This window comes from Mauremys reevesii, linkage group 10, assembly GCF_016161935.1.
Source record: "Mauremys reevesii isolate NIE-2019 linkage group 10, ASM1616193v1, whole genome shotgun sequence".
NCBI classification, from domain to species: Eukaryota; Metazoa; Chordata; order Testudines; family Geoemydidae; genus Mauremys; species Mauremys reevesii.
This window is the reverse complement of record NC_052632.1, coordinates 47232204-47259219: the sequence shown is the minus strand read 5'-3', so window position 1 is coordinate 47259219 and position 27016 is coordinate 47232204. Positions and strand designations below refer to the sequence as shown.

The window sequence follows — 27016 nt, the reverse complement described above, 5'->3', positions numbered from 1 at the left end:
TGTTTGTAAAAACCTCCAATGATAGAGATTCCACAACCTCCTGAGGTAATTTGTTCCAGTGCTTAACCGCCCTGAAAGGAAGTTTTTCCTAAGGTCTAACCTAAAACTCCCTTCCTGCAATTTCAGCCCATTATTTCTTGTCCTGTCCTCAGTAGATAAGAACAATTTATCACTCTCCTCTTTATAACAACCTTTTATGTACATGAACACTGATATATTTCCCTGACACCCTCCTCCCACCCCATCTTCTCTTTTCCAGACTGAACCAAACAATTTTTTTGGATCTTTCATCATAGGTCATGTTTTCTAGAACTTTAATCATTTTTGTTGCTCTTCTCTGAACTTTCTCCAATTTGTCCACATATTTCCTACACCGTGGTACTCACTGGACGCAGTATTCCAGTTGAGGCCTTATCAGTGCTGAGTAGAGTAGAAGAATTATTTCTTGTGTCTGGCTTACTACTTTCCTGCTAATACATCCCTAGAGCAATTCAAGGGAACTGAACACCTTTTTATGGACCATGTTCAAGCCTGATACCTGAAACTTTTGCCACAGCTGTTATTTCTGCCATGTCCTTAATAAATGAAACCTAGGAGCAGCACTCAGTGCTGGGGGCAAATATGGCTTACTTGAAATTTCAGTATTGTGTGTTTTTTGCAGCTAGAGTTAAAATGTGGGTGATACAAGTGCATCAGAGCAGAATGGAGAAGACAGGTTTCTGAAACCGAGGTCCAGTGTTCCGAAAGGAGTGGAGAGGGATTATGATTTTCCTTGTAAAATCATAATCATTTTCAACATTTGGGGAAATCTTCCTCAACTTTTTTTAAAAATTAGAAACTTGAGAACCATGGTTATAAGGAGCCCTGTTCTGGCAACAGATGCACACCATGTTTTGTCTTAAAACGTGACAAATGTTGCCAAGTGTTGCACATTGACAACCTGAAGCAATGAAATAAATACTATAAAGGTATCATGGGTTTTGTATACAGTAACTCCTCGCTTAACCTTGTAGTTATGTTCCTGAAAAATGTGACTTTAAGCGAAACGATGTTAAGCGAATCCAATTTCCCCATAAGAATTAATGTAAATGGGGGGGTTAGGTTCCAGGGACTTTTTTTTCACCAGACAAAAGACTATATTATATATATGTATACACAGTATAAGTTTTAAACAAATAATTTAATACTGTACACAGCAATGATGATTGTGAAGCTTGGTCGAGGTGGTGGAGTCAGAGGATGGGATATTTCCCAGGGAATGCCTTACTGCTAAATGATGAACTAGAACTTGGCTGAGCCCTCAAGGGTTAACACATTGTTGTTAATGTAGCCTCATATTCTACAAGGCAGCATGGCAGACAGAGACAGAGATACACACCCTGTGTGTGTGAGAGTGAGAGAGACATGTGCATTGCCCCTTTAAGTATGCTGAACTTCTCTAAGTAGATTGCCTTTTTAAGTAAACCAGGAAGTTGAGACAGCAGCTGCTGCCAGCATGCTTCCTCCGTCCTGAGCCCTGTTGTGTGTTCCCCCCTCCCCTCTATGTAGATGGGGTAAGCAGGGAGCTGGAGCAGGGGGGAGGGGGACACCCTGATATTAGGGCAGCTGCCACACAGGGAACTTAGGGAAGCGGGGAGCTGATAGGGGGGCTGCCTGCCCACCCTGGTTCCAAGCCCCCACCAGCTACCTCCAACGGGCTGCTCTTTCTGCAAGCGGTGGACAAAGCAGGCAGCTGCCAAACAACGTTATAAGGGAGCATTGCACAACTTTAAACGAGCATGTTCTCTAATTCATCAGCAACGTAACAATGAAACGACGTTAACTGGGATGACTTTAAGTGAGGAGTTACTGTACTCCAACACTGAAGCTGTTTTACAGGGTCAATAAACCCCATATCTGGTGCAGTTGAAATTCTAGTGTCATTTATGAACTAGGGCCAGGATCCTGCAAGAATTTCTGTGTAGGCAGACCCTGTTGCTTATGTGGGGTCTGCCTGTATGGAACAACTTCAAGACTGGGTTCTAAAACAGTTTAATTTGTTGCATACTCTTTAAGTCATTTGGAGCCTCATCTTTCTTCATTAATCAAATAATGACTCCAGAACATACATCACATTAGAAACAGATTAGGTTGCATGTATATAGTACATTGCTACTTCCATTTCACAATTTCTCTATAATTAACAGTTAAATCAGATGTAAGTATGAGAATTTGTTTACTCAAGTTGTTCCTATTTAAAGTGATTCAGTCATGATTTATAACACTAATAATTTTTGTTATAGAATAAATTAAATTACTGTGTTTTTATATCTTCTATAATGTTGCAAAATAAGAAGGAGGTTTTTACTGAGAGATTAAAAGGACATTATTTGGTGTTGAATCTTTCTTAATTGACCTTAACTGTATCCCAAAACAGATGACCTTATTTAAAACAATTTTATCTTTAGAATTCTGGAGCTATTTTTAAAGTTTAATATCCAGAAGTACTTCATTACCCCACCCACTGGCTGATGGTATTGCCACTGGCATGCTTCCAAGAATCCCCTATTTCTCACACTTATTCATGATGGTAGATCCCACCTCTGCCTTTCCCCAGGAATACTGAAACACGTCTTCCCAGCTGTAGTTTGTGACTCACTAGAAATTCATCTACACTCTTAACCTTTTTAACACCTTGCACATGGTACCATAGCAATCGTGAGAGTGCTCCCCATAATCCTTTTTGATACTCAAAGACCAGTCAGAGAATACAGTCCCTAGAGTGGAACAACTGTTGGCCTTCTTTTCTTCTGGATATGTCTCTTATCTGTGCATTATCTTCTGTAGGAATGGGTAGCAGTGATGAATGGTCTGATGTTCAGGATATCGTAGACTCTACGCCAGAGCTGGACATGTGCCAGGACCCCCGACTGGAGCACACTGGAAACAGGTACTTGCTTTTATCTTTTGTAAATATGCTATTTACTCTCCTTCATGTAACTTCTCGAGAAGTGAAGAGAGACCCTGGGTTAAAGAGCTTGTGTAATTAAAGCTGCATAGAACTATGGTACATGTTAATGCGGTGGAGACATTGGTGTATGAGCAATCATTGGATCCTTGCTTCCTCTGCCTAGTGCAGAATGAAGGATCCCTCAGGCACAAAACTCCCTGTTATCATGGGAAGAACACAACCTCAAAATCTGTGTTAGAAATCACCTCCAGATGATCCACAGTTGGACTGGTTTCAGACAGTACAGTTTGCCATGCTGCCATGAGAGAAGGGAAAGTGGCATGATAAAAGAGAGAGGACAGACTAAGGAGGTATGGGGCTTATGGGCTGAAGTGGTAGAAAAGAGAAAAAGTCAATTGTCTAGTAAAAGGTCGGCCCTGATTTACGTTTCAAAATCCAGATCCTTCTCAGGTTTGCCATATATAGGTTGGCACCTGACAATGGGTGATCTTTACTGTGAAATTCTCTGTTTCTATAGTTTATGCTTGATTAGAACAGCAGCTTCCCCTTAAGTGGGAGGTTGCCTGAAGGCCATTCATTTTGGTGCATCACTGCCACCAGGCATATAATAGCCTAGATGAATGTATGGCAAAGAGAGGCAATAAAAGGGAAGTCTTTTATGAAACAGCACAGTGGTCTTTATTTGGACACGCACTGCACAGGGGAAGAGGCATGAAGAATTTTGATGATGCAGGAACGAGTAGCAAAGTTTCCTCTTAGGATGGTATGGCCAGAATGTGTGAGAGGCATGTGTAATGTTCTGAGAACAACAGCAGGAGGAACCACTGTAGCAGAGCCAGTTGTGTATGTTGTATGCCATGAGACTGACTGATGAGATGAAGAATAATAATTCTGAACATGAGTGGAGAATCCCACGGATGCAGCTACAAGGAGAGAGCCCTTTAGTCAAGGAAATCTATGCACCAAGGAGACAGACTAGGGGCTGCTGGTTAGAAGCACAACGTACATTGAGGTTACTGAGCCTTGGACTTGCTGCTTTAACATGCATAATGCTTCCTAAAGTTTCAATTATTAAATTGGTAAATCCAGAGGTGGTCCTCTTGCTGTTTGTTGTTGCCCACTAGTGAGGGTGTGTGTCTCAGAATATGTTGGTCCACAGCATTGGTGTTTATCTCCAATTCTTCAGTGGTATCAGATGCTAGTATAGCCATGCAAACGTATTGGAGCATGAGCTTTTGTGGGTGAATACTCACTTCGTCGGATGCGATGCATGCAACGCATGTCATGCATCTGACAAAGTGGGTATTCACCCACGAAAGCTCATGCTCCAATACGTTTGTTAGTCTATAAGTTGCCACAGAACTCTTTGCCGCTTTTACAGATCCAGACTAACACGGCTACCCCTCTGATATTTAGTATAGCCATGGAGATAAAAAAAAACCTCCATGTCATAGAATCATAGAAGATTAGGGTTGGGAGAGACCTCAGGAGATCATGTAGTCCAACCCCCTGCTCAAAGCAGGACCAACCCCAACTAAATCATCCCAGCCACAGCTTTGTCAAGCCAGGCCTTAAAAACCTCTAAGGGTGAAGATTCCACCACCTCCCTAGGGTAACCCATTCCAGTGGTTCACCACCCTCCTAGTGAAATAGTGTTTCCTAATATCCAACCTAAACCTCCCCCACTGCAACTTGAGACCATTCCTCCTTGTTCTTCTTTGAGTGCTTGCTCATATCGATTCCAATTAGGTGCGCGCGTGCTGCGTGCACGATCATCAGAGAATTTTTACCCTAGCAACACCCAGTGGGTTGGCTGTGGAGCACCCTGGAGTGGCACCTTCATGGCGCTGCATATATACCCCAGCTGGCCCAGCGCCCCCTCATTTCCTTCTTACCACCCGTGACGGTCTTTGGTACTATGGAGCTTGGCTTAGCCAACACTCCACTCTCCGTAGCGCTCTTATTGCTGTTTGTACATAGTTGTTATAGTGTTATCATGTTAGTTGTCATAGTTGTAGTTTAGTTGCAGTTTTTAGGGGTGTGGGGTTTCTCACCCCCCCCCCCCCCACGTAGTTGTTGGGCTCATGCCCAAAGCTCCGGGATTTAAGTCCTGCGGCTCCTGCTCCAAGCCCATGCCGACGGGCAACCCCCACGACTCTTGCCTTAAGTGTCTGGGGGAATCTCACCAGGCGGAGAAGTGCGGGATCTCCAAGGGTTTCCATCCCTGGACCAAGAAGGAGTGGGACTTTCACAGCTCCTTATGGAGGTGGCTCTTAGCCCCCAGCCTCCGGTGGCAAGTCAAGACTCGGCACCAAGTGCTTCAGTGTACAGTGTCCCTGCTTTGGCAGGAGGAACGGTACTGCAATTAGACTCTGACAGAGAGCCACGGCACCGGCGCTCCCCGGCACCGCAAACTTCTTTATCAGTCTGGCACCGCTCCCACTTGCCTGTCCAGAAGCGGCACCAGAAGCTGGAAAGGGCTGGTCCACCTCAACAGACTCTGCCTCTTCTGGATGCGCCCCGTCCCAAAGCGGAATGCCAGGGAACACAGGCGGTGGCCTCGGCACCGTTGACTCCAGCACCGAGGTCTGAGCCATTGAGTCCACTGAACCTGGACTCCCCGACTTGCAGTGTGGTCAAGGTCCAGCTTCCAAAAGGGATCTGATTGCCATGACCGTGTCGGCATCACCTCAACAGTCCAAGGCTCCAGCACCGGTCCACGTGGTACCTTCACGGGGCAAGCCAGCCCTTATTCATCCACCGTCACCATTCCCGTTCTCAGCGCTGTTCACTCTCCGCAGCACCGGTCGTACTTGCAACACCGTTCAGACTCCTGGCACCGTTCTGTACGCCTGTCTCCGTCCAGGAGCAGGTCCGGATCCAGACGCCGTTCCCATAGGTGGTCGTTGTTTGGACAAGATCTAGATCCTAGCACCTGTCTAGACCTCGGCACCAGTCTCGGTCCTGGCACCGCTCCCCAAGGCCATGGCGCCGTTCTCCAGTCTCGTGGCACCAATCCACGTCGCGCTGTCATGAACCAGTGCAATCCCACTTAGCACCACCATGGCCCTCTCGTTCTGCCTCTCATTCAACAGGATCGGACATAGGGTCCCGTGTTTCGGACCACGGCTACCTGGACCCTGAGGCTGGTCACTGGCAGGTGCAGGGACAAGGTCCTGTTCAGGGGTCTACTCAATGGCCCTTTTGGACGCCTTGGGCGTACCACCAGGCCCAAGGTGCTCCTTCTGGGGCAACTCGCTTAGCCCCTTTGGAGCCGTGAGTGCCAGAGGCCACTGTCAGCCGTCCTGCTCCTGAGGGCATGGGGGTATGGAGGCTGCAGGGCTGTGCCTTCCGCCTCCGGACCCTCTCCCAACTCCTGTGCCTGATCCAGATGCAGAGGTAGCTGGCCCCGATCCACGGGTCACAACCCAGCAAGAGGCCCCAGTCGATCCTCTTCCTCCCATGGCCTCTTCCTCATCGTCACCAGATGAGGCGGTAGTGGGAACGGTCATTTTCAGGTCCCCCTCCAATAGACCTCTGTGCCCACCGGGACCTCTTACGTAGAGTGGCACGTAACATGAACCTCCAAGCGGAGGAGGTTATAGAGGTGTAGGACTACCCAATGAAAACCCTTTAAGCCTGTGGAAGCAGGGAAAGAATTAATAAGGATTTGAAGGGGATCTTAATGCATGTCAGTCAGTTAGCAAGAGTTAGCCCAACTGTAACTCTAATGACGTGAGACTTCTAGAAGCAAGGATAGTGTGAGGCAGAGGGAAAGAACTGTGTAAAAAGTTATTACGACCTTGTAACTAATAACCAAATATGCAGCCTGGTGTCTTCTAGGAGTGAGAAAACAAGATAGTAGAATGGCTTATGTATAAACAAAATGTAGTTGTTGCTTTTTATTGTTTGTATTATTGCTAGTTATTGTCTGTAACAAAAGTATAAAGGCTTGCTGTAATTGTTTACCAGTTGAGAGACCTGTCCGGGACTGGGGCGACCCTGTGTCCTATGGCACTCTCTCCCTCCATTGTAATTACTGGAGAAATAATAAAGTATTTGATTTTGCTGCACCCAAACGAAAAAGCAAGAACTGAGTTTTTCTCCGACAAGCCCCAGCTTCAATGATCCTATCTCCCTCCTTGGCCGAGGCAGGATTTTTACAGGAGGCGGGGCCGTGGTGGCAGGAGAAGACCATGTAACCACCAGTCCGGGCAGAGCCAGGGCCCGTCCAGACCCTCGGCAGGCTCTAAGCAAAACTTTTGAAGGGATGCCCGAGGACAGTGTACTGGACCTCATACTGGATCCTTCCCCACCCTTCCTGAATCATTTATCCCGTTTCCACCATGCTTGGTCGCTCATAACTACGGATCGTTGGGTCCTTCGCACGGTGGAAAGGAGATACTCTCTCCAATTTTCTTTTTCCCCACCATCCCAGCTTTCCTCCCCATCCCTCTTCATGGACCCTTCTCACGAGCAACTCTTCATCCAGGAGGTGCAGATGCTTCTTGACATGGGTGCAATCGAGGAGGTTCCAAGGGAGCTAAGGGGCAGGGGGGGTTACTCCCATTACTTCCTAATCCCCAAGGCAAAGGGCGGGCTGCGGCCTATCCTGGACTTGCGCGGACTCAACAAATTCATAGTAAAGTTGAAGTTCCGCATGGTCACCCTGGATCGTGGAGACTGGTACACCACCCTCAACATGAAGGACGCATATTTTCACGTTGCGATTCATCTGGCACACAGATGTTTCCTGTGCTTTGTTGTCAACCATGAACACTATCAGTCCTTCCCTTCAGTCTCTCCACGACCCCTTGGGTGTTCAACAAATGTATGGTGGTTGTGGCAGCCGTCCTCCGTCGACGACGGTTATAGGTATACCCGTATCTCGACGACTGGCTTATCCAAGGACATACTGTGACGGGGCAAGGCCAGATGGCTATAGAAAAGTAGTGGGAGATAGATATATTAGTCCCAGGTTAAACAAATCCCTGGTACCAGGATAAGAAAATGACAGCTGCTCCAGGTCAATTATCCTCCCTCCAGGGGGAAGGGATAGCTCAGTGGTTTGAGCATTGGCCTGCTAAACCCAGGATTGTGAGTTCAATCCTTGAGGGGGCCATTTAGGGAACTGGTGTGAAAATATGACTGGAGATTGGTCCTGCTTTGGACTAGATGACCTCCTGAGGTCCCTTCCAACCCTGATAGTCTATGATTCTAATTAAGACATCTGGGGCCAATTCAGAGCTTTCCGGAAGGCAGGGAGGATGCTAGGTTGATTGGGACACCTGAAGTCAGTCAGGGGCTGGCTGAAACTAGTTAAAAGCCTCCTAGTTGGGCATGTATGTCAGGAGCTGTGAGAAGTTGTGCTGTTGGAGAGACTGAGCTGTACACACCATATCAGGCACAAGGAAGGAGGCCCTGAGGTAAGGGTGAAGTGGAGCTTGAAGAAGTGGGGGCTGCTGTACATGTCCTGTTCCTAAAAGGTCAGCTACCATAGCTAATACTATTAGGGTCCCTGGGCTGGAGCCCGGAGTAGAGGGCGGACCCAGGCTCCCCCCTCCCCCACCCGCTTTGTCCCCCTGATTAATCACTGAGACCGGGAGACAACAGAGACTGCAAGAGAGGATAGCTTCTCCTCACCTCCCTCGCTGGCTTATGATGAAAATGGCTCAGTAGACTGTGACGCTTGTCTCTAGAGAGAGAAGGGTTAAGTGGAGGGTCACAGGGAGCCTCTGAGACTAGCGAAATCCGTCAGGAAACGCAGGACCCACGGACACAAGGACAGAACTTTGTCACAGTACCAAGGATCAAGTACAGTCTCACTTCCAACTCGTCATGCTCACGTTCCATCAATTAGGCCTCCTTCTCAATGTGGAGAAGTCGACGCTAGAACCGACTCAGAGAATAGAATTTGTCGGGGTGGTCCTGGACTCGGGGCACGCACAAGCCCTCCTACCAGACGCTCGCTTCCAAACTTCCAAACCTTGACAGCGAGAATGTGCCTGAGTCTTCTGGGCCATATGGCTTCCTGCACATACGTAACCAGGTATGCCAGGCTATGGCTCCGCCCTCTTCAGGTATGGCTGGCATCTGTCTATTGTTTAGGCCGAGACAACCTGAGCCTTGTGGTCACCATCCCAGAAAGTCCTGGCCTCCCTCCAATGGTGGCTGACCCATGACTGGTGTGCAAAGGAGTTCCATTCCACACCCCTCTGTCCTCCTTATCCCTTGTCACAGCTGCGTCAGCCCTGGAATCGGGTGCCCATCTCGGGAACACCCAGACACACGGTCTCTGGACCCAGTCAGATCTCTCTCTCCACATCAACGTTCGAGAGCTGATGGCTGTTTGTCTGGCTTGTCAAGCTTTCCAGGAGCAGCTGCATGGTCGTTGTGTAGCAGTCCTCACAGATAATACCACGGCCATGTTCTACATCAACAAACAAGGTGGTGCTTGGTCCTCCCCCCTTTGTCAGGAGGCCATTCGACTGGGAATTCTGCATAGCCCACTCCATTCACCTGGTGGCATCTTTCCTTCCAGGGGTACAGAACACATTGGCGGACCTCCTCAGCAGATCCTTCCAATCCCACAAGTGGTCAATACACCTGGATGTCATCCATACCATCTTCCTGAAGTGGGGGTTTTCCCAGGTCGATCTGTTCGCCTCACGCGGCAATTGGAAATGCCTGGCGTTCTGCTCCCTTCAAGGTCGCTCTCCGGGCTCCCTCACAGAGGCCTTCCTGCTTCTGTGGACAAGCTGGCTGTTTTACACCTTCCCACTGTTTCCCCTGGTATACAAGGTCTTGCTCAAGGTGCGCAGGGGCAGGACACATCTGATCATGGTCGCCCTGGCGTGGCCCAGGCAGCATTGGTACACCACGCAGTTGGAGATCTCCGTGGATGCCCCAGTCCTGCTGTCCCTCTTTCCAGATCTGATCACTTAGGATCACGGCTGCCTCTGTCACCCTGACCTTCAGTCCCTCTACCTCACGGCGTGGATGCTGCATGGCTGAGCCACTCAGAGCTCCTCTGCTCTTGTTTGGTGCAGCAGGTCCTGTTGGGCAGCAGGAAACCTTCCACTCAGACCACATATATGGCTAAATGGAAGCGATTCTCTTGCTAGTGTTCTCTCCTTGACGCCCCCCATCCAAGCGTCTGTACGTCTCATCCTGGACTATCTCCAGAGCCTGAAATGGCAGGTCTTGGAGATATCTTCCATCAGAGTTCATCTGGCAGCCATCTCAGCCTTCCACCTGGGAGTGAATGGCCATTCTGTCTTTGCCAACCCCTGGTTGGTAGGTTCCTTAAGGGACTAGACCGCCTCTACCCACAGGTTTGACAGCCAGTACCTATGTGGGACCTTAACCTGGTCCTTTCCAGGCTTATGGGGCCCCTTTTGGCCACATGTTCCCTCTTATACCTCTCTTGGAAGACAGCTTTTCTCATTGCTATCACTTTGGCGAGGCGGGTCTCCAAGCTCAAGGCTCTCACCTCGGAACCACCTTACACGATCTTCCATAAGGACAAGGTGCAGCTATGACCTCATCCTGCCTTCCTTCACCATGTCGTCTTTTCATATCAACCAAGACATCTTCCTCACGGTTTTCTACCCGAAACCACATGCCAGTAGTCAGGAACAGTGGCTGCACTCCCTTGATGTTGGTAGAGCTCTCGTCTTCTACATTGAGTGTACAAAGTCTTTCTGGAAAACGACGCAGCTCTTCGTCACGGTAGTGGACCAGATAAAGGGCCTCCCAGTCTCCTCCCAGCGGATCTCTTCATGGATCACGTCTTGTATTCGTGCTTGCTATGATTTAGCAGGGGTCCCGACCCCTTCTATCACGGCTCACTCCACGAGGGCTCAAGCCTCGTCGGCAGCATTCCTGGCCCACGTACCAGTTCAGGGGATCTGCAGAGCCGTCACTTGGTTGTCAGTACATACATTTGCCTCACACTACGCCATCATTAGGCAGGCCAGAGACGATGCGGCATTCAGTAGATCAGTTCTACAATCCACGGTACTTCATTCCGACCCCACCACCTAGGTAAGGCTTGGGAGTCATCTAATTAGAGTCAATATGAGCAAGCACTTGAAGAAGAAAAGACGGCTACTCACCTTTGTAACTGTTGTTCTTCAATATGTGTTGCTCATATCCATTCCAAACCCGCCCTCTTTCCCCTCTTGTTCCTTTTTGTTGCTGGCAAGAAGGAACTGAGGGGGCGCTGGGCCGGCTGGGGTATATATCCAGTGCCATGAAGGTGCCACTCCAGGGAGCTCCACAGCCGTCTCACTGGGTGTTGCTAGGGTAAAAATTCTCTGATGATCGTGCACGCAGCACGCACACACCTAATTGGAATGGATATGAGGAACACATCTCGAAGAACAACAGTTACAAAAGTGAATAACCGTCTTTTCTGTCATCTGCCACCACTGAGAACAGCCGAGCTCCATCCTCTTTGGAACCCCCCTTCAGGTAGTTGAAGGCTGCTATCAAATCCCCCCTCACTCTTCTCTTCTGCAGACTATATAAGCCCAGTTCCCTCAGCCTCTCCTCGTAAAGCATGTGCCCCAGGCCCCTAATCATTTTTGTTGCCCTGCACTGGACTATCTCCAATTTGTCCACATCCTTTCTGTAGTGGGGGGCCCAAAACTGGATGTAGTACTCCAGATGTGGCCTCACCAGTGCCAAATAGAAGGGAATAATCACTATCTGCTGGCAATGCTCCTACTAATACAGCCCAATATGCTGTTAGCCTTCTTGGCAACAAGGGCACACTGTTGACTCATATCCAGCTTCTTGTCCAGTGTAATCCCCAGATCCTTTTCTGAAGAACTGCCACTTAGCCAGTCGGTCCCCAGCTTGTAGCAATGCATGGGATTCTTCCATCCTAAGTGCAAGACTCTGCACTTGTCCTTGTTGAACCTCATCAGATTTCTTTTGGCCCAATACTCCAATTTGTGTAGGTCACTCTGGACCCTATCCCTACCCTCCAGCATATCTAGCTCTCCCCCGAGTCATCTGCAAACTTGCTGAGGGTGCAATCCATCCCATCATCCAGATCATTAATGAAGATGTTGAACAAAACTGGTCTCAGGACACACCCCTGGGGCACTCCGCTTGATACCGGCTGCCAAGTAGATATGGAGCCATTGATCACTACCCATTGAGCCTGACAATCTAGCCAGCTTTCTATCCACCTTACAGTCCATTCATCCAATCTATACTTTTTTAACTTGCTGGCAAGAATGCTGTGGGAGACTGTATCAAAAGCTTTGCTAAAGTCAAGATTTATCACGTCCACGGCTTTCCCCATATCCCCAGAGCCAGTTATGTCGTCATAGAAGGCAATCAGGTTGGTCAGGCATGACTTGCAAATGGCCAACAGTGTATTCCTCATCTTGTGAGTCACAGCTGACTACAGTGCCCCATGGATTCATGACCTTCAGGCTAGGTTACTGAAATTTAGTATATCTAGGAATGAAGCTACAAAACCTGAGATAAGTTCCAGTGATACTGAACATTGTTATCTGTTTGCTTAGCAGAAAGCTGTGAACATATCACCCAGCTGCTCCACTTTCTGCACTGATTCCCAATACAGTAGAATGCAGTTCAAGGTGTTTATTCCAGTATTCAAACCAGTCCATGGGATTGGCCTCTCCCGGAATACCTGTGTTCCATTGGAGCCATGAAACTGTCAACAAATAGGAGGAGACTCATGTGTGCAGGAAACAGAACTTTCACAGGAATCAGAGCAAGAATCTGGAACTTGCTCCCAACTGAGGTTAAAAAAGATCCCAGACCTTGCTGTTTCCAATACAAATGTAAGGTTTATCTCTTTGATTTACCTTTTCCTAAATAAGTCCTTCATACACTCACACATATATAGCCATGCACACATGCTCACTAAAAGAATAAACAAATCCCTACAGGCTAATTTCTCCCTCACAGTCTGTAGGAGAAATTGTGTTGTTGTTGTTTCAATTTTTAAATACTTATCTGGCCCCACCATAGTAGTGGGTGCCTGCCATGTACCTGAACTGATGGAATTGTGGGATTGAATGGTCTCTAAGATCTACAGTAAAACAAATGAATACTAATAATCAGAGTTAGGAGCTCCAGTTAGTAGTAAACATTCTGGTTTTTATATAATAAATATAAAACAATATGATTTTTAAAGGAGTTTTGCATTAATCTGTTGATGCGAGCTAGGCCTGGTATGCCAATCTAAGGGACACTGGAGGTACATCTTTCATATTAGGAACCTGAAGGATACTTGTCCTTGATATGAGGAGTAAGGTATATTTATGCCTTACATAGTAAGTTCACGGTCTCACCATAGTAGTGGGTGCCTGCCATGTACCTGAACTGATGGAATTGTGGGATTGAATGGTCTCTAAGATCTACAGTAAAACAAATGAATACTAATAATCAGAGTTAGGAGCTCCAGTTAGTAGGAAACATTCTGTTTTTTATATAATATAAAACAATATGATTTTTAAAGGAGTTTTGCATTAATCTGTTGATGCGAGCTAGGCCTGGTATGCCAATCTAAGGGACACTGGAGGTACATCTTTCATATTAGGAACCTGAAGGATACTTGTCCTTGATATGAGGAGTAAGGTATATTTATGCCTTACATAGTAAGTTCACGGTCTCAGCCCGATAGTGAATGAATGGAAAGATATCTGTATTTTAATTGCAGTGATCTACTTTGTTTGATAATTCACGAGAGGAATCTTCTATCTAAAATATTTCCAAGTAACAAGATTCCTTCTTTTTATTTCCTCCAACAACAGCCCAACACAGGGGATTGTCAACAAAGCTTTTGGCATCAACACAGACTCTCTGTATCATGAACTTTCCACAGCAGGGTCGGAGGTCATCGGGGATGTGGATGAAGGAGCAGATCTGCTAGGTAAAAGATATTTATAACAACTGTGTTCACTCCACTGTAGTTAGGGCTGAGTGACAGCTTTAGAAACGGACAATTTTCTTTCTTCCTTTCAGAATTGTGGCTCCTTGTCAATAAAAACAATTTGGGATGGAATTTGGGACAATCTAGAAATGAAATATGTAATAATCATAATATAACTAACAAAAAGTCATTTTAATAGCTTTGGGCCTTGTTTTGTTAGGACTGTCTTCGTCTGTATGCGTAGGTTAATTTTTGTGTGTGATTCTCCTGCACAAACTCCCTGGAAGAACAATTGTGCTTCCTTCCCTTTCACCACCCAAAGATAATTTTGCAGACACTTGCAATTGAATATGGAGTGATGGTTTTTTTGGAGTGATATAGATTTGAAAACAGACCAATGTCCTGCAAGACAGTAATTACTTTTCCTAATTTTATAAAAACTTCAGAAAAATTCTTTTATACAGAAATATTATAGCCTATATTATATGTTTTACTCTGCTGTAGAGAGTGTAAAAAAGAATGCAGTACACCTTTTAGGGCAGTCTTGGAAGGGGCCACCTGAGGTTCCTGACCAGGACTTTGGAACAGCCAAAGAAGGAAATCTATCCCAGGTTATAGACTGAGCCCAGTGCCTCCTGGGATAGAACTTTGGGTGTCTAGGTCCTGTTCATGAGAGCCCTTAAGCACATGATTAAGTCCCATAGAAGTTAATACAATGCAGATATGATCGACAAAGCCTCTAGTTATGTACATCACTCTCAAGTCTCAATGTCTTGATTTGAGGAGTTCTCCAGTAACTTGAGACATAAGAGGGCTCTCACAGAATGCCTTCTGTGCTCCGAGTACAAGCAAGAGATGTATTTGAAAGCACTAAGTGTGTAGGGTGAATATATTTTCTTGCTGGTTGTCTCTTGAGCTTGCTGAAATGACAAAGGCTCATGGCCTATCTCATCATTGATTCTGAAAATACAGTATTCACCAAAGTACTTTTGGATGTAGATTCATCCAAGCCAGTTCATGATCTTGTTGCAAAATTGCAATTGACCATCTCTGCAAAAAATAAAAAGATATCTAAATCACTTTTGACAAGAACAGATTATGAGCCTTGTATCTAAACCCTCTAAGGCCTCAAGGGTGTGTTGCTGCATAGGTGATTGTTTATAGCCTATTTATTGCAGTACCTTTGTAGCATTTAGAACAGCTGCATTGTGCAGCAGCAGCAGATCACAAAAATGCTGGCCAGTCCCTGAGTCCTAAGGCATTTATTTTTTAGATTCTGATGCAGGACTGATGAATAATTTTGGAGAAGAGCCCAGTTGAAAACAACTCATTGTTACTGAGGCACTTGGCTTGTATATGACAGGAGGCAGCACCTTTGCAGACGTTTATTATAATTGTGTTTATCAGCTCTTATGGAAGAATACGTCTGATCAAGGATGAAGCACGAGTTCTGACTGAGACAGGAATATTATGAACAATCATACGGTCTGCCACTGCCACTCAGATTGAAGGAGACTTTAGTAGAAACTGTACATGGATGTTAGATCTTCATCTGTCTACTGTAGCATGAATTTTGGTTAGCCATCTCAGCATACATTATTGGCTGCTCTCTTCCCAAAAGAGTCAGATTGCTGCAGCTACTGAAAATCTAGCTGCTGCCCATCTGTTTTATCCTTCTCCCTCGTGCTTCTCCTGTCTGTAAGAGCACTGTCTGGCAATCTGTCAGCAATCATATTATCTGTTTGTGTCAACTGCTGCTTGATGTTGTTTGCTTTCTACTTGTCAGGAAACATCAGGTTCTGAAATGTTTGTCATTCAGAAGAATGACAACCTCAGCTTAAAAACTACGTGGAACAGTACATTCCCTGTTCATTGTCTACCTGGAATTCACTCACAAGAACCTTGGGATTCAGACCCTGTAGTCTGAAGGGGCCTGGCCCAGCACAGTCTGTGACAAATTTAGGCCCAGAGTTTCAAGTGGTCACACATTTTGTTTGACCAGCTTGAGAGATTTTGACGCTGCTTTTCAGTGGTGCTAAGCACCTACAAATTAATTAACTCAAAGATTACTTCACCTCTAAGCACTAAGGACTTCTAACAATCAGGCCTAAGGTTCTCAAATTGGGCACCCCAAATAATAGAATCATAGAACCATGGAAGTATAAGATTGGAAGGGACCACGAGAGATGATATAGTCCAGTCACCTGCACTCAACGCAGGACTACATAATAACTGGACCATTCCTGACAAGTGTTGGTCTAACATGTTCTTAAAAACATCCGGTGACAGAGATTCCACAACCTCCCTAGTCAATTTATTCCAGTGCTTAACTACCTTAACAGGAAAATTTTCCTAATGTCCAACCTAAACCTCCCTTGCTGCAATTTAAGCTCATTGCTTCCTGTCCTATCCTCAGAGGTTCACGAGAACAATTTTTCTTCCTCCTCTTTGTAAGAACCTTTTATGTACATGAAAATTGTTGCCATGTCCCCTCTCAGTCTTTTCTTCTCCAGACTAAACATAAGTGCCTTGGGCTGCCTCTTTGTTCAGATGCATGCGAAAGACTGTGTTTCCTTTTTCTCGTTGCTGCACACTGAGATGGAAAGGAGAGTTTCTTTAAACTTCAGTTTGCTCCTATTTGGAACTGAGGCTTCTATTTTGGTCTCTTCTTGATGTTTAAAAGCAAACTATTTTTTGCTGGCTACCCCATATTGGGAGTGTTACTGAATGTGGGCAGTGTCTTCACCTGTCTTGTTGTTTGTAGGTTCCTCCTTCTATGAGTGGGTCTTGTAGTAAACCTTCACAGTAATTGAATCTGGGGTTGTTCTCTTCACTCTTCATTTATTAAATATACTGTAGAAGCAGCAGCATACTGTAGGAGATGAAACACCTAAAAATGCTCCACAAAAGCAAAACCCATTGTAATAAAAGCACTAAGAGCCCAATTGAAAGGAAATCCTTAGGGTTTAAATATATTAGCAAAAGGAAGTACTTAATAGATTATATTCTTAGAAAAGAGAGGAGTTCTGTGAAGTCCTACCTTATACCATGTCAAATGAAGTGCCATCCTAAACAAGACTCTTGCTTTATGTTTTCCCAGTCCTGAATAACTACTCTTTCTATGGAAAGGTTTGTCCTTCCTAGAGATCATCCAGGAAATTGAACCTGTCACCAAGGAAGAATTTCGAAGACCTCCAGGATCACTCTGAAAGATTCTGATTTTTCATCCTACATACCCCAGTTGTTACACCAAGAAACATATTAAAACACGCCCTCACCTGCTGTCTTACTGAGGATCATAGGATAGGATTTTTCAGTCACCAGCTTTTTTTGTGATTCTGCCCTAGACAATTTTTTGGTTTTGATTAGAGCAACAGAACTCCATACAATCATCAGGAAGCCTCCGTGGATCATCACTGGAGGGTGGATACAGCTTACAGTCTCAGAGCTGTGGTAATGACTCTGGCCATCTAGGTGAGGAGGCTTTTATGGATTCCCTTACAAGCCTGGGAAATGGGATGAAATGAGGCCTATCAGTTTCCTGGAAATGATGCTAATCGGGGTTCTGGTCACCTAATCTAAGGGAAGTTTTGATTTGGATGATATGAAGCACACATTGCTAGGACGGGGTGAGGGAAGGGAGACAGGTAGAAGATTTTAAATGTTATACTTTTATATTTAATCCATCATAAGTTTTAGAAGGCTCTGGCTATAAATGCTTTCTCAGACTCACTGACAAAAAGGCTAATTTAATTTATTGTTCCTTCTGCCCTCACACACTCAAAGTTCTAAAGATCTTTGATAAAGCTGCAGTTTAGCCAAGGAAAAGCTAGGGCTTGATCATAGTGAATCTGTTGGTTTTTCTGCTCTTTTCTGACAAGTTGTTATCTCTGGGGCACTTCTTTTTCCTTCATCCCGACTACAGCCTGAAGAATCACAGAGAAAACTGCATGAAGTAGACATGGTACAAACAGTGGAGAGACAGCTCAACAGGATCCAGAAATTAAGAAGCGCTCTTTATATTTTTGGACCAGATTCTCAACTCTCACCATGTAAATCAATGGAAGCCAATGGAGTTATTTCAGGCTGTCACCAGTGTAAATGAGACAGCCTAGCCTTGATTCTCATATTGGAGACCCCAAAATGGGTGCAAAGTCTTCCAAATATGTTTTTCCCAGGTGGATTAAGATTCGTAGTATCTGAAGAATGTCACTTGTGATGCCTTTAAAACAACAGAAGTTATTCTTACACATACTTCCTGAGGATTGTACATCTCCTGGTTGGAGGGATTTTAGTCTGCCTTTCTGGATGTTTGCAAAGCTAGCTTTGGACTATCATCTCTTGGCACTCTTTTTTGCAGCTTTGGAGAGAATGGTCTAAATGCATTGGTTAAATCCAGATTTCCCATTGCTTTGTTATAGCTTCATATACATTTGTTCGTGTAAGGATGTAGTTGAGAGAGTGATGTGGAATATAAACAATTATTTACTAGTAATAATTGTTAATTGAATTCCCCTCTTTCCAACTACAACCCTATGAACATTCTTTCTCATTTACTCCTGCATGTTCATTTTTTACTCCTATAATCTCACTGTATTTACTATAGGTACAGTATGTGTCTCTCTCTCACACACACACACACAAACACCCTTCCAGTTTTCACTGACCATAAAAATCTGGAACTGAAGGGTGAGTGGCAAAATGGATGTTGTTTATGGGCTATGGGAGGGTTCTTCTTTTCACTGCTAGGTGACCTGGCCATGTTTACTTTGGCGACCTTGCTTTTCATAAAAGAGGGTTTGTGATGAAGAGAGAGATTCATGTAATATACTAGTGGTAAGTTATATATTATTTCATCACAGAAGTTGAAGCCAAATAACAAAGCCAGTCCTGGGGTTGGGGTATAAAGACTGTTTTAAATACTAATGGCTGTTTTTGCAGGTTAAGGCATCCTTTGACTACATCATTGGTACTATGAGATATGGTTGGGAAAGACAAATATATCATTCACTTAGGTGAGGAGGAGGAAGGGGCGGGATGTGGGAACTAGCCTTTGGCCAACAGTTTTAAATAGAACATATCATAGGAAAACAAAGGTTCATCTAGCATAGGAAGACACAGCCTCATCAGATTCTTGTCTGCAAAAACTGACAACCAAGGCATATGGTTCCAGGTTCATTGTGGGTTACCGTCCCTTGATTTTTTTTTTATGTCCTGTATGTAGAATCATGCCATCTGCTGTCATGGCAGGTCCTGTCCTTACTATTTCATGCGTTTTGACATTGAAATGGCTGAATCATTGTTAATTTTTTTAACAAAATTTTGATTTTGTTGGTTTCGGTCACTGATTGATCCTTTTTTCACTTCCTTTTTCCCCTTGTCTCTCTGTGCTTCGCTGGACATGGCCCTTAGGGGAGTTCTCAGGTGTGTATCTCTCCTCTGTTCAGTTTCCTTGTTTTTCTTTATCCTTGTTGAGTTTAGATTGAATGATGTGGTATACACATGATACTCCCCTGCTGCTGTCCAATCACAGTTGGCTTTGCAGCCTTTGTTCTGCCTTTTCCTTGTTTGATTGGCTTGCACTGATAAGTCCTGATATAATAGAACATCTCTGCTTTATGCTCACATGCCTGCTATGTCTTGATAAGCCTTTTTTTTGGGGGGTGGCTTTCTGTAGGTTCGCTCCACTCTCTTAATAGGACCATGGGGAAACCCTATGTCTTTCCCTCTAGTCTAGGGTGGAAAGTTTCTTTTTGTCAGTGCAGGAGCTGTACCCCAAGCCCAATCCAGGTGGGCACAGAAATCTAGCTTAGGTTCTTCTCCTTACTCCAAATGAATGAAGATTGAGGTAGACTTGAAAGTGGCAAAACTTCTGCTCTTTGTTGAAGCCTTGTCCTCCTGGCTAAACATTTTGCAGATGTTGTCTCTGTGCCTTCCTATTACACTGTTTTTGTAAAGGAAACTCACTGGTTTAGGGCCACATTCTGCCATCAGAAGTCCCTGGGAGCCCTACATTTGGAGAATTTGCTCCTTCTCTTACAGTGCACTTAGGGCCTGATCCAGTTCCCAAGTTGGATTGGGCCTTTACTGCCTGTCCAAGGCAGTTGATGTGCAGACACCAATGTCTTTAGAGGCAGTGCAGACGTGCTGAGTGACTTCATGTCCCATTGACTCCCTGGAAGTTGAGAAAGCCAGTGCCCCCCAGGGTTGGGCCCACAGAGCACTGAGAGAGCTTTGCCAAGGAAAGGGAAAGCAGCATGCATCTTCCTTTCTTTTGGTCTGGATTTTCTTTATTATTCTCCCCTGAAAGACCAAAGCCTAAGATATTTCCCTGGGAAAAGCCCCACTGAAGTGAGTGGGCATGTGGAATGTTCCTGTGTAAGGAAATGGGCTTGACCCTATGTAAAGAGAGGAAGGGCACCCTGGATATAAACTATGATTTCCTCCCATTTTAATTTCCCGCTCCCCCTGTCTTTCCCATGCCCTGTCCATGCTGTCTGGTTAGTTACCTTTGTTGTTGGGGTGGGAGGCCCAAAGATGCATAGCTCAGGGCAAACGATTAAGATGGAAATGGAACAGGAAATCCTGTGGAGCATATTTTGATATCTCAGGCTTTAAATCCCTGTTAGGCCAAGCTCTAGTGAGCAGGATATAGACTTGTCCCTACTGAGCATCACAATGTACACCATGCACACGTACATGACTATGTATCACACATGTCATAGTATGTATCACGCACACATATTCATACACACTGATGAGCTGCTCTATTTGCTGTTTATAGATTGGTACTTAATGGCTGCTTTTTTCTCTTCCTTTCTTCCTCCCCTCTCCCTTTGTCCCCATCTCTTTCTGTTTCCCCTTCTCGTATGGAATGGCTCTCATAGTGCGGGATGATTTCTTTGGTAAGGCGAAGGCCATTTTTAAAATATGTTTTTTCTTAACTCCTTTTGTCCACCCAACATCTCTTCACGCTTCTTGAGTTCTCTTTGTTTTGTTTTTTGTCGTGGTGGTATCATCTCTTAGACACAGGAGACAATAGCTCAGTTTCTGTGGATTTGGGCTTCTCTTTTGTTTCTGGATGTAGTTGATCATCCACTTTGATGCTTCAGACTGTGATTGTCTGGATATGGAAGAGCTATAGTATGGGATGACTCTGTAAAATATGTCTCTCTCTTCCCAGGTTTTTCCTCACTTTGGTTGTATGCAGGGGTACATGAAAAGATCTCCTTTTAATTCCACCCCAGAGTTCTCTTCATATAAATAGAGTTGTCCCTCTGCCAACTTCTCAGAGCTTTCCCACTCAGTGCACTAAGATCAGGTTGTCTTGGAATACCATGCTGCTGCTCTGGGGAAGATTGTCTCCTGTCCTCTATTTCCATAAATAGCCCTCTGTACCATTCCTGGGGTAAGGTGTCCTGTAATTTCCACCGTGCAGTTTTTGGGAAGATATCTGTGGCTTGGACAGTGTGGAGCTTCTGTTCTGGGGTGACTGGCTGATCCTCTCCATCACAGCTCCTTTCTGTACTGGAGATGCACCAGTACCCAATAAGTAGCAAGGGAATCAAAATGCAGAAAGGAGTAATCCAAAGAAGGTCCTACACATGAACTCCCATTACCCATTTCTCCCTTCTGCTTCTGGAACATCATTATGCCATTTCTGAAAATGCTACTAGATATATATTTAATTTAGTTTATTGCTAAAAGCCATTGGGGGTGGGTGGGAATATCACTTTTAGGGATGTAACTAGAGTTTAAAAATAGTAACTGTTTAACCTATTAAAATTCTATCAGTTAAATGGTTAACTATTAAGGAGTTCTGCCCCGCTATGCGCTGCTGCTGGCTGATGCGCGGGTCTCTACTGCCTCCTCGCTCCCAGGCACAGGGCAGCAGGGGAGTTTAATCATTAACTGAAATCAATATGACTGATGCTTATCGGTTAACCTTTAAACTTTTACATCCCTAGTCACTTTATAACCAGAGTCCCATGCCTATAATCACTGAGCTTAGTGGCTAGCTCCATACCACATATGTGATCATCTGTAGGAGGAAAGAAAGGGGGCATTTCTCATTCCTCTTCCCCCACAACAGAAATACATTTTTAGTAGGTTAACACCCAACCTGGAGTTTTTGTCTCCCACTTCTGAGGTGTTTGTAGTATTCCCCACCCCCAGCACTCTGAGAACACATTGCCTGAAACATCAAAGTGATTCATTTCCTGCCTATTCACGCTTCTTGAGTAAATTTTACTTTTTAAAATGCTGCTTCTTGTCCATCCTTGCTGGGAATTTGCTTTTGCCATCATGAACCCATCCCATCTAATTGCGGGAAGAGGATCTGTGTGTCGAAGTGTTGTTTGTCTAACTGCAATTTACTTCGTGTGAGTCGTTTATTATTTTCCTGTAAAAGTGAGTTTACACCTTGAATAATTTCTCTTGAAAAATGCCTATATCTGTTATAAAGGAAGGAATTTTTGTACAGCAAGGTAATATGATGGAGAACTTCAACTCAAGCCATGGCAGTTGTGTGAGCTCTTTGTACTTCATCATCTGTAGTGAGAGACTGCTATCCAAGCATCAGTGTCATGCCATGAGGGGAGGGGGGTAGTCTCTATGCTTCTACCCCCTAGAATTGTGTTTTGCCCCCATTGGGGAGGGGACTGTATCTACAGCTGTAACCCCAAGAGTCTCTTCGAGCAGGAAACTGTCCTGGATGGGTCGATCCCCTTTCAGCTTCACTTAAAAGTATTAGGGTCAGATCTTTAAAAATGTGCATGCAAAAGTGCAACCTCCTCCTTTTATGATTTGGGCCTGCAGTGTTGTGGCTCTGAATTAATTTTAATATCTTTAGAGATGCCTAAATAAAACTAAAGAAACAAGGGGGCAACCTATGTAAAACCCTGCTAAGATTGCAGTAGTGGGACGAGGATGGTGCCATGGGGCCTTCATGTACATGGAGCTGGCTACAAGAACTCTGAAAATGGGTATATTTAAGGACTGGGGATTTGGCTTCTATACTATGAAGAGCAAAAATCTTGTGACACCCACTAATGGGTTGTAAATTGGACAACACTCTGCATTACTATAAATCTGTGGACACTAAGAACCCCTGAACTCCTAGCTTCCCTCCATAGCAGTCACTATAAGGAGCGGTTGGAGTGGGAGTCTTAGACCCAGCTTCTCCTAACCAGCTTTAGTGCAACCATCTTGTTGGCCCATCCCCTCAAGGAAGCTTGTGTGTATTTAGGTAAGTGGTAAAAAAAAATTGTATTCTTTACAGAAAAGACACATGGACACATTTGCTGCTGTTACGTATTATTTCAGCAGGAGGCACTCTGCAGCAGGACACACAGCTGTAAGGCTGCCTAGCAAAAGCTATTTCTCTTCCTAAGCATGAGTCAATTAGCCCAGAATAAGGTTCTGTCTTTCTGGAGGTGCAGATCAAAACTTCCGGGCCTCTTTTTTCAGGAATGGGCAAAGAAGTGGGGAATCTGCTGTTGGAGAACTCACAACTTCTGGAGACCAAGTAAGAAACCGTTGCATGTTCTGAACTGCTTATCTATTTTTATATGCTTCCTGTCATCTTGGAATAGATCTGTGTCAGAACTCCTGTCTCATTGAAACATATTGGCATCTGGTTTGGCAACCTTTCTTTGATGGTGTTGGCTCCTTGGAATTCCTCTTCCTCAAGCCATGTTTGAGGGGCTTTCCTGTGCATATTTCTTTTGTACAGTCACTTGACTGAACATTCCGCACACATGCTTGTAGGGCCTTACCCCTCTTGAAGTCAGTGGCAGGCTTTACATTAACTTCATTGGCAGCTGGAGCAGTCCAGAATGGGCATAGGTGACCGTTAGGAAATTATAATGTTCTGAACTCTTCACTGCAATATTTGCCTTTTGCAAAGGAAACTCACAACTCACAAATGTCTTAGAATTCTTTGAACATATCAGCAAAGTAGTAGATAAAAGAGAACCAGTTGCAATAATTTATTTAGACTTCAAAAAGCTGCCGACAAGGTCCTGCACAGCAGGCTACTAAAAAAGTTAAGTCGTCATGGGGTAAGAGGCAAAGTATTGTCATGGATCAAAAACTGGCTAGAAGACAGGAAACAAATAGTAGGATATTATCGTGGCAAAAAATTAACACCTGGGTGCCTCAGGGTTCCATACTATGTTCTTTGTTGTTTAGTATATTTATATGTGATCTGGAAATGGGGATGACTAGTGAGATAGCAAATTTTGCAGATGTTTAGGTTAGTTGGACCAGAGAGGACTGTGAGGAATTTCAACGAGACATAAACAAGCTAGGTGAATGGGCAGTATGATGACAAACAAATTCAGTGTTGGTAAATGCAAAGTAACGTGCATTGGAGGGAAAAAATTAAGTTATTCACATACCTGTCCAAGTTCTAAATTAATTGTATCAACACAAGAAGGGGACTTGGCCATAATTGCAGACTGGTCAATGAAGACTTCTGCTCAGTGTGCAGCTGTAGTCAGAAAAGCTAACCAAATGTTAGAATGAATAAGAAATGGGCTGTAGAATAATACAGAAAAAAATATAATGCCATTACATAAGTTTGTGGGACATCCTTATATAGAATACTGTGTGCTGTACTGGTCGTCCTATCTCAAAATGAATATTACAGGATTAAAGGGGGTTCAGAGATGGGGAATGGGAATGACCAAGGGCCTGGAAAAAGTCTCATATAAAGAGAGATTGAAAATATTGGGATTGTTACTTTAGAAAGGAGACAAATTAGAGGGGACATGATAAAAATATATAAAGCCATAAATGGTATCAAGAAGGTAGATTAGAAACTTCTGTTCTTTCTGTCTCATAATACCAGAACAAAGACAGTAAAAGGAACTGAAAGGAGGAAAATTCGGAGCCAATGAAAGGAAATACTTTTTTAAACAACACACAATTAGACTTTGGAACTCACTGCCACATTAAATTGTTGAGGCTAAAAACAATAATGTAACAATATTCAAAAAAGGGACCTGATGGCTATCAAGAATATCCACAGCTGAATGATAACAAAAAATAATAGAAAGGATATTAAACCTCATGCTGTGGAGCTTAAGCCAAACTTTATTAGTGATCAATATGCCACCTAACATGGGGGGCAGATTACACTATGTCTGCCTTTTGTGGTGTGCTCACATGTTCCCCTGAAGCATCTGGTGCTGACCAATTGAGACAGGATTCCAGACTAGATAGTCTGATGCAGTCTGGCAATTCCTGTGTTCCTATCTACTCTCTCCCACCAACCCCACCACTTTTCTTTGAGTTCCCGCTACACTGAATGCTTTTGTGGCATGTGTGATTTTTTTTTCTCAGCTGCCTGTAGGAGGCAGTTTCTGCTCTCAGTGCATCTCTCTTTACTGTTCCTTTCCCTGCCTTAAAGAAATGCTTTGAATGTTGTGAAGAATGATTTGATTGCTAAGGTGGACCAGCTATCTGGGGAGCAGGAGGTGCTGAAGGGAGAGCTTGAAGCAACAAAGCAGGCCAAAGCCAAGATGGAGAACAGAGTCAAGGAACTGGAGGAGGAGCTTAAAAGGTGAGTGCAGCACCCACTGCCCCAAACAGCTTCCTGATATTTGATTGGTGGAAAGAATTCTGAAGCACTTAAGAGGAGAGGAAAGTGATCAGGAACAGTCAGCATGGATTCACCAAGGGCAAGTCATGCCTGACTAACCTAATTTCCTTCTATGATGAGATAACTGGCTCTGTGGATGAGGGGAAAGCAGTGGATGTGTTATTCCTTGACTTTAGCAAAGCTTTTGATACAGTCTCCCATAGTATTCTTGCCGGCAAGTTAAAGTAGTATGGGCTGGATGAATGGACTATAAAATGGATAGAAAGCTGGCTAGATCATCAGGCTCAACGGGTAGTGATCAATGGCTCGATGTCTAGTTGTCAGCCAGTATCAAGCAGAGTGCCCCAAGGGTCAGTCCTGGGGCCGGTTTTGTTCATATCTTCATTAATGATCTGGTGTGAACTGCATCCTCAGCAAGTTTGCAGATGACACTAAACTGGGAGGAGTGGTTGATATGCTGGAGGGTAGGGATAGGCTACAGAGGGACCTAGACAAATTAGAGGACTGGTCCAAAAGAAATCTGATGAGGTTCAACAAGGACAAGTGCAGAGTCCTGCACTTAGGACAGAAGAATCCCATGCACCATTACAGATTAGGGACCGAATGGCTAGGCAGCAGTTCTGCAGAAAAGGACCTAGGGGTTACAGTGGACAAGAAGCTGGATATGAGTCAACAGTGTGCCCTTGTTGCCAAGAAGGCTAACGGCATTTTGGGCTGTATAAGCGGGGACATTGCCAGCATATCAAGGGACGTGATCATTCCCCTCTATTCAACATTGGTGAGGCCTCATCTTGAGTACTGTGTCCAGTTTTGGGCCCTGCACTACAAGAAGGATGTTGAAAAAATTGGAACGAGTCCAGTGAAGGGCAACAAAAATGATTAGGGAGCTGGAGCACATGACTTATGAGGAGAGGCTGAGGGAGCTGGGATTGTTTAGTCTGCAGAAGAGAAGAGTGAGGGAAATTTGATAGCTGCTTTCAACTACCTGAAAGGGGGTTCCAAAGTGGATGCATCTAGACTGTTTTCAGTGGTAGCAGATGACAGAACAAGGCGTAATGGTCTCGAGTTGCAGTGGGGGAGGTTTAGGTTGGATATTAGGAAAAACTTTTTCACTAGGAGGGTGGTGGAATCTCCTTCCTTAGAGGTTTTTAAGGTCAGGCTTGACAAAGCCCTGTCTGGGATGATTTAGTTGGGGATTGCTCCTGCTTTGAGCAGAGGGTTGGACTAGATGACCTCATGAGGTCCATTCCAACCCTGATAGTCTATGATTCTGTGAAAGGCCACAAAAAAACCGTAGCTAATTCATACACCTCTACTGTCAGCTTAATTCTTTGCCCTCGTGGAGTTTATGATTGGAATTCAAGGGCACCTCCTGGCTTAGATATGAAAATTGATTTTCTTGCTTTTTAAGTAAAAAAAAAATTGATTTTTTTTAATTGCATGAGAACTTTTTTGTTAGATTTTAACATTTCCCAGGAGTGATTAAAACCAGTTATTCCAGGGCTTGGACATAACTGGCACATGCCCTTATGTTGTTCAGCAC

The 27016-nt window shown here is 44.7% G+C and overlaps 1 protein-coding gene across 23 annotated transcripts in view; it reads left to right on the top strand.

The window, feature by feature from the left end:
• Nucleotides 1-27016, top strand: part of MAPK8IP3 (mitogen-activated protein kinase 8 interacting protein 3) — a 184096-nt gene that overhangs the window by 76047 nt on the left and 81033 nt on the right. For 15 of the 23 annotated variants that reach the window (XM_039493047.1, XM_039493053.1, XM_039493050.1 and 12 more), the window contains 6 exons: nt 2827-2929; nt 13750-13868; nt 19281-19292; nt 20756-20773; nt 23337-23394; nt 25282-25434. In XM_039493047.1, coding sequence (XP_039348981.1) covers nt 2827-2929; nt 13750-13868; nt 19281-19292; nt 20756-20773; nt 23337-23394; nt 25282-25434 — 463 coding nt within the window. The remainder of the gene's footprint in view (nt 1-2826; nt 2930-13749; nt 13869-19280; nt 19293-20755; nt 20774-23336; nt 23395-25281; nt 25435-27016) is intronic. The other 8 variants (XM_039493054.1, XM_039493045.1, XM_039493061.1 and 5 more) reach the window with 2 other exon arrangements.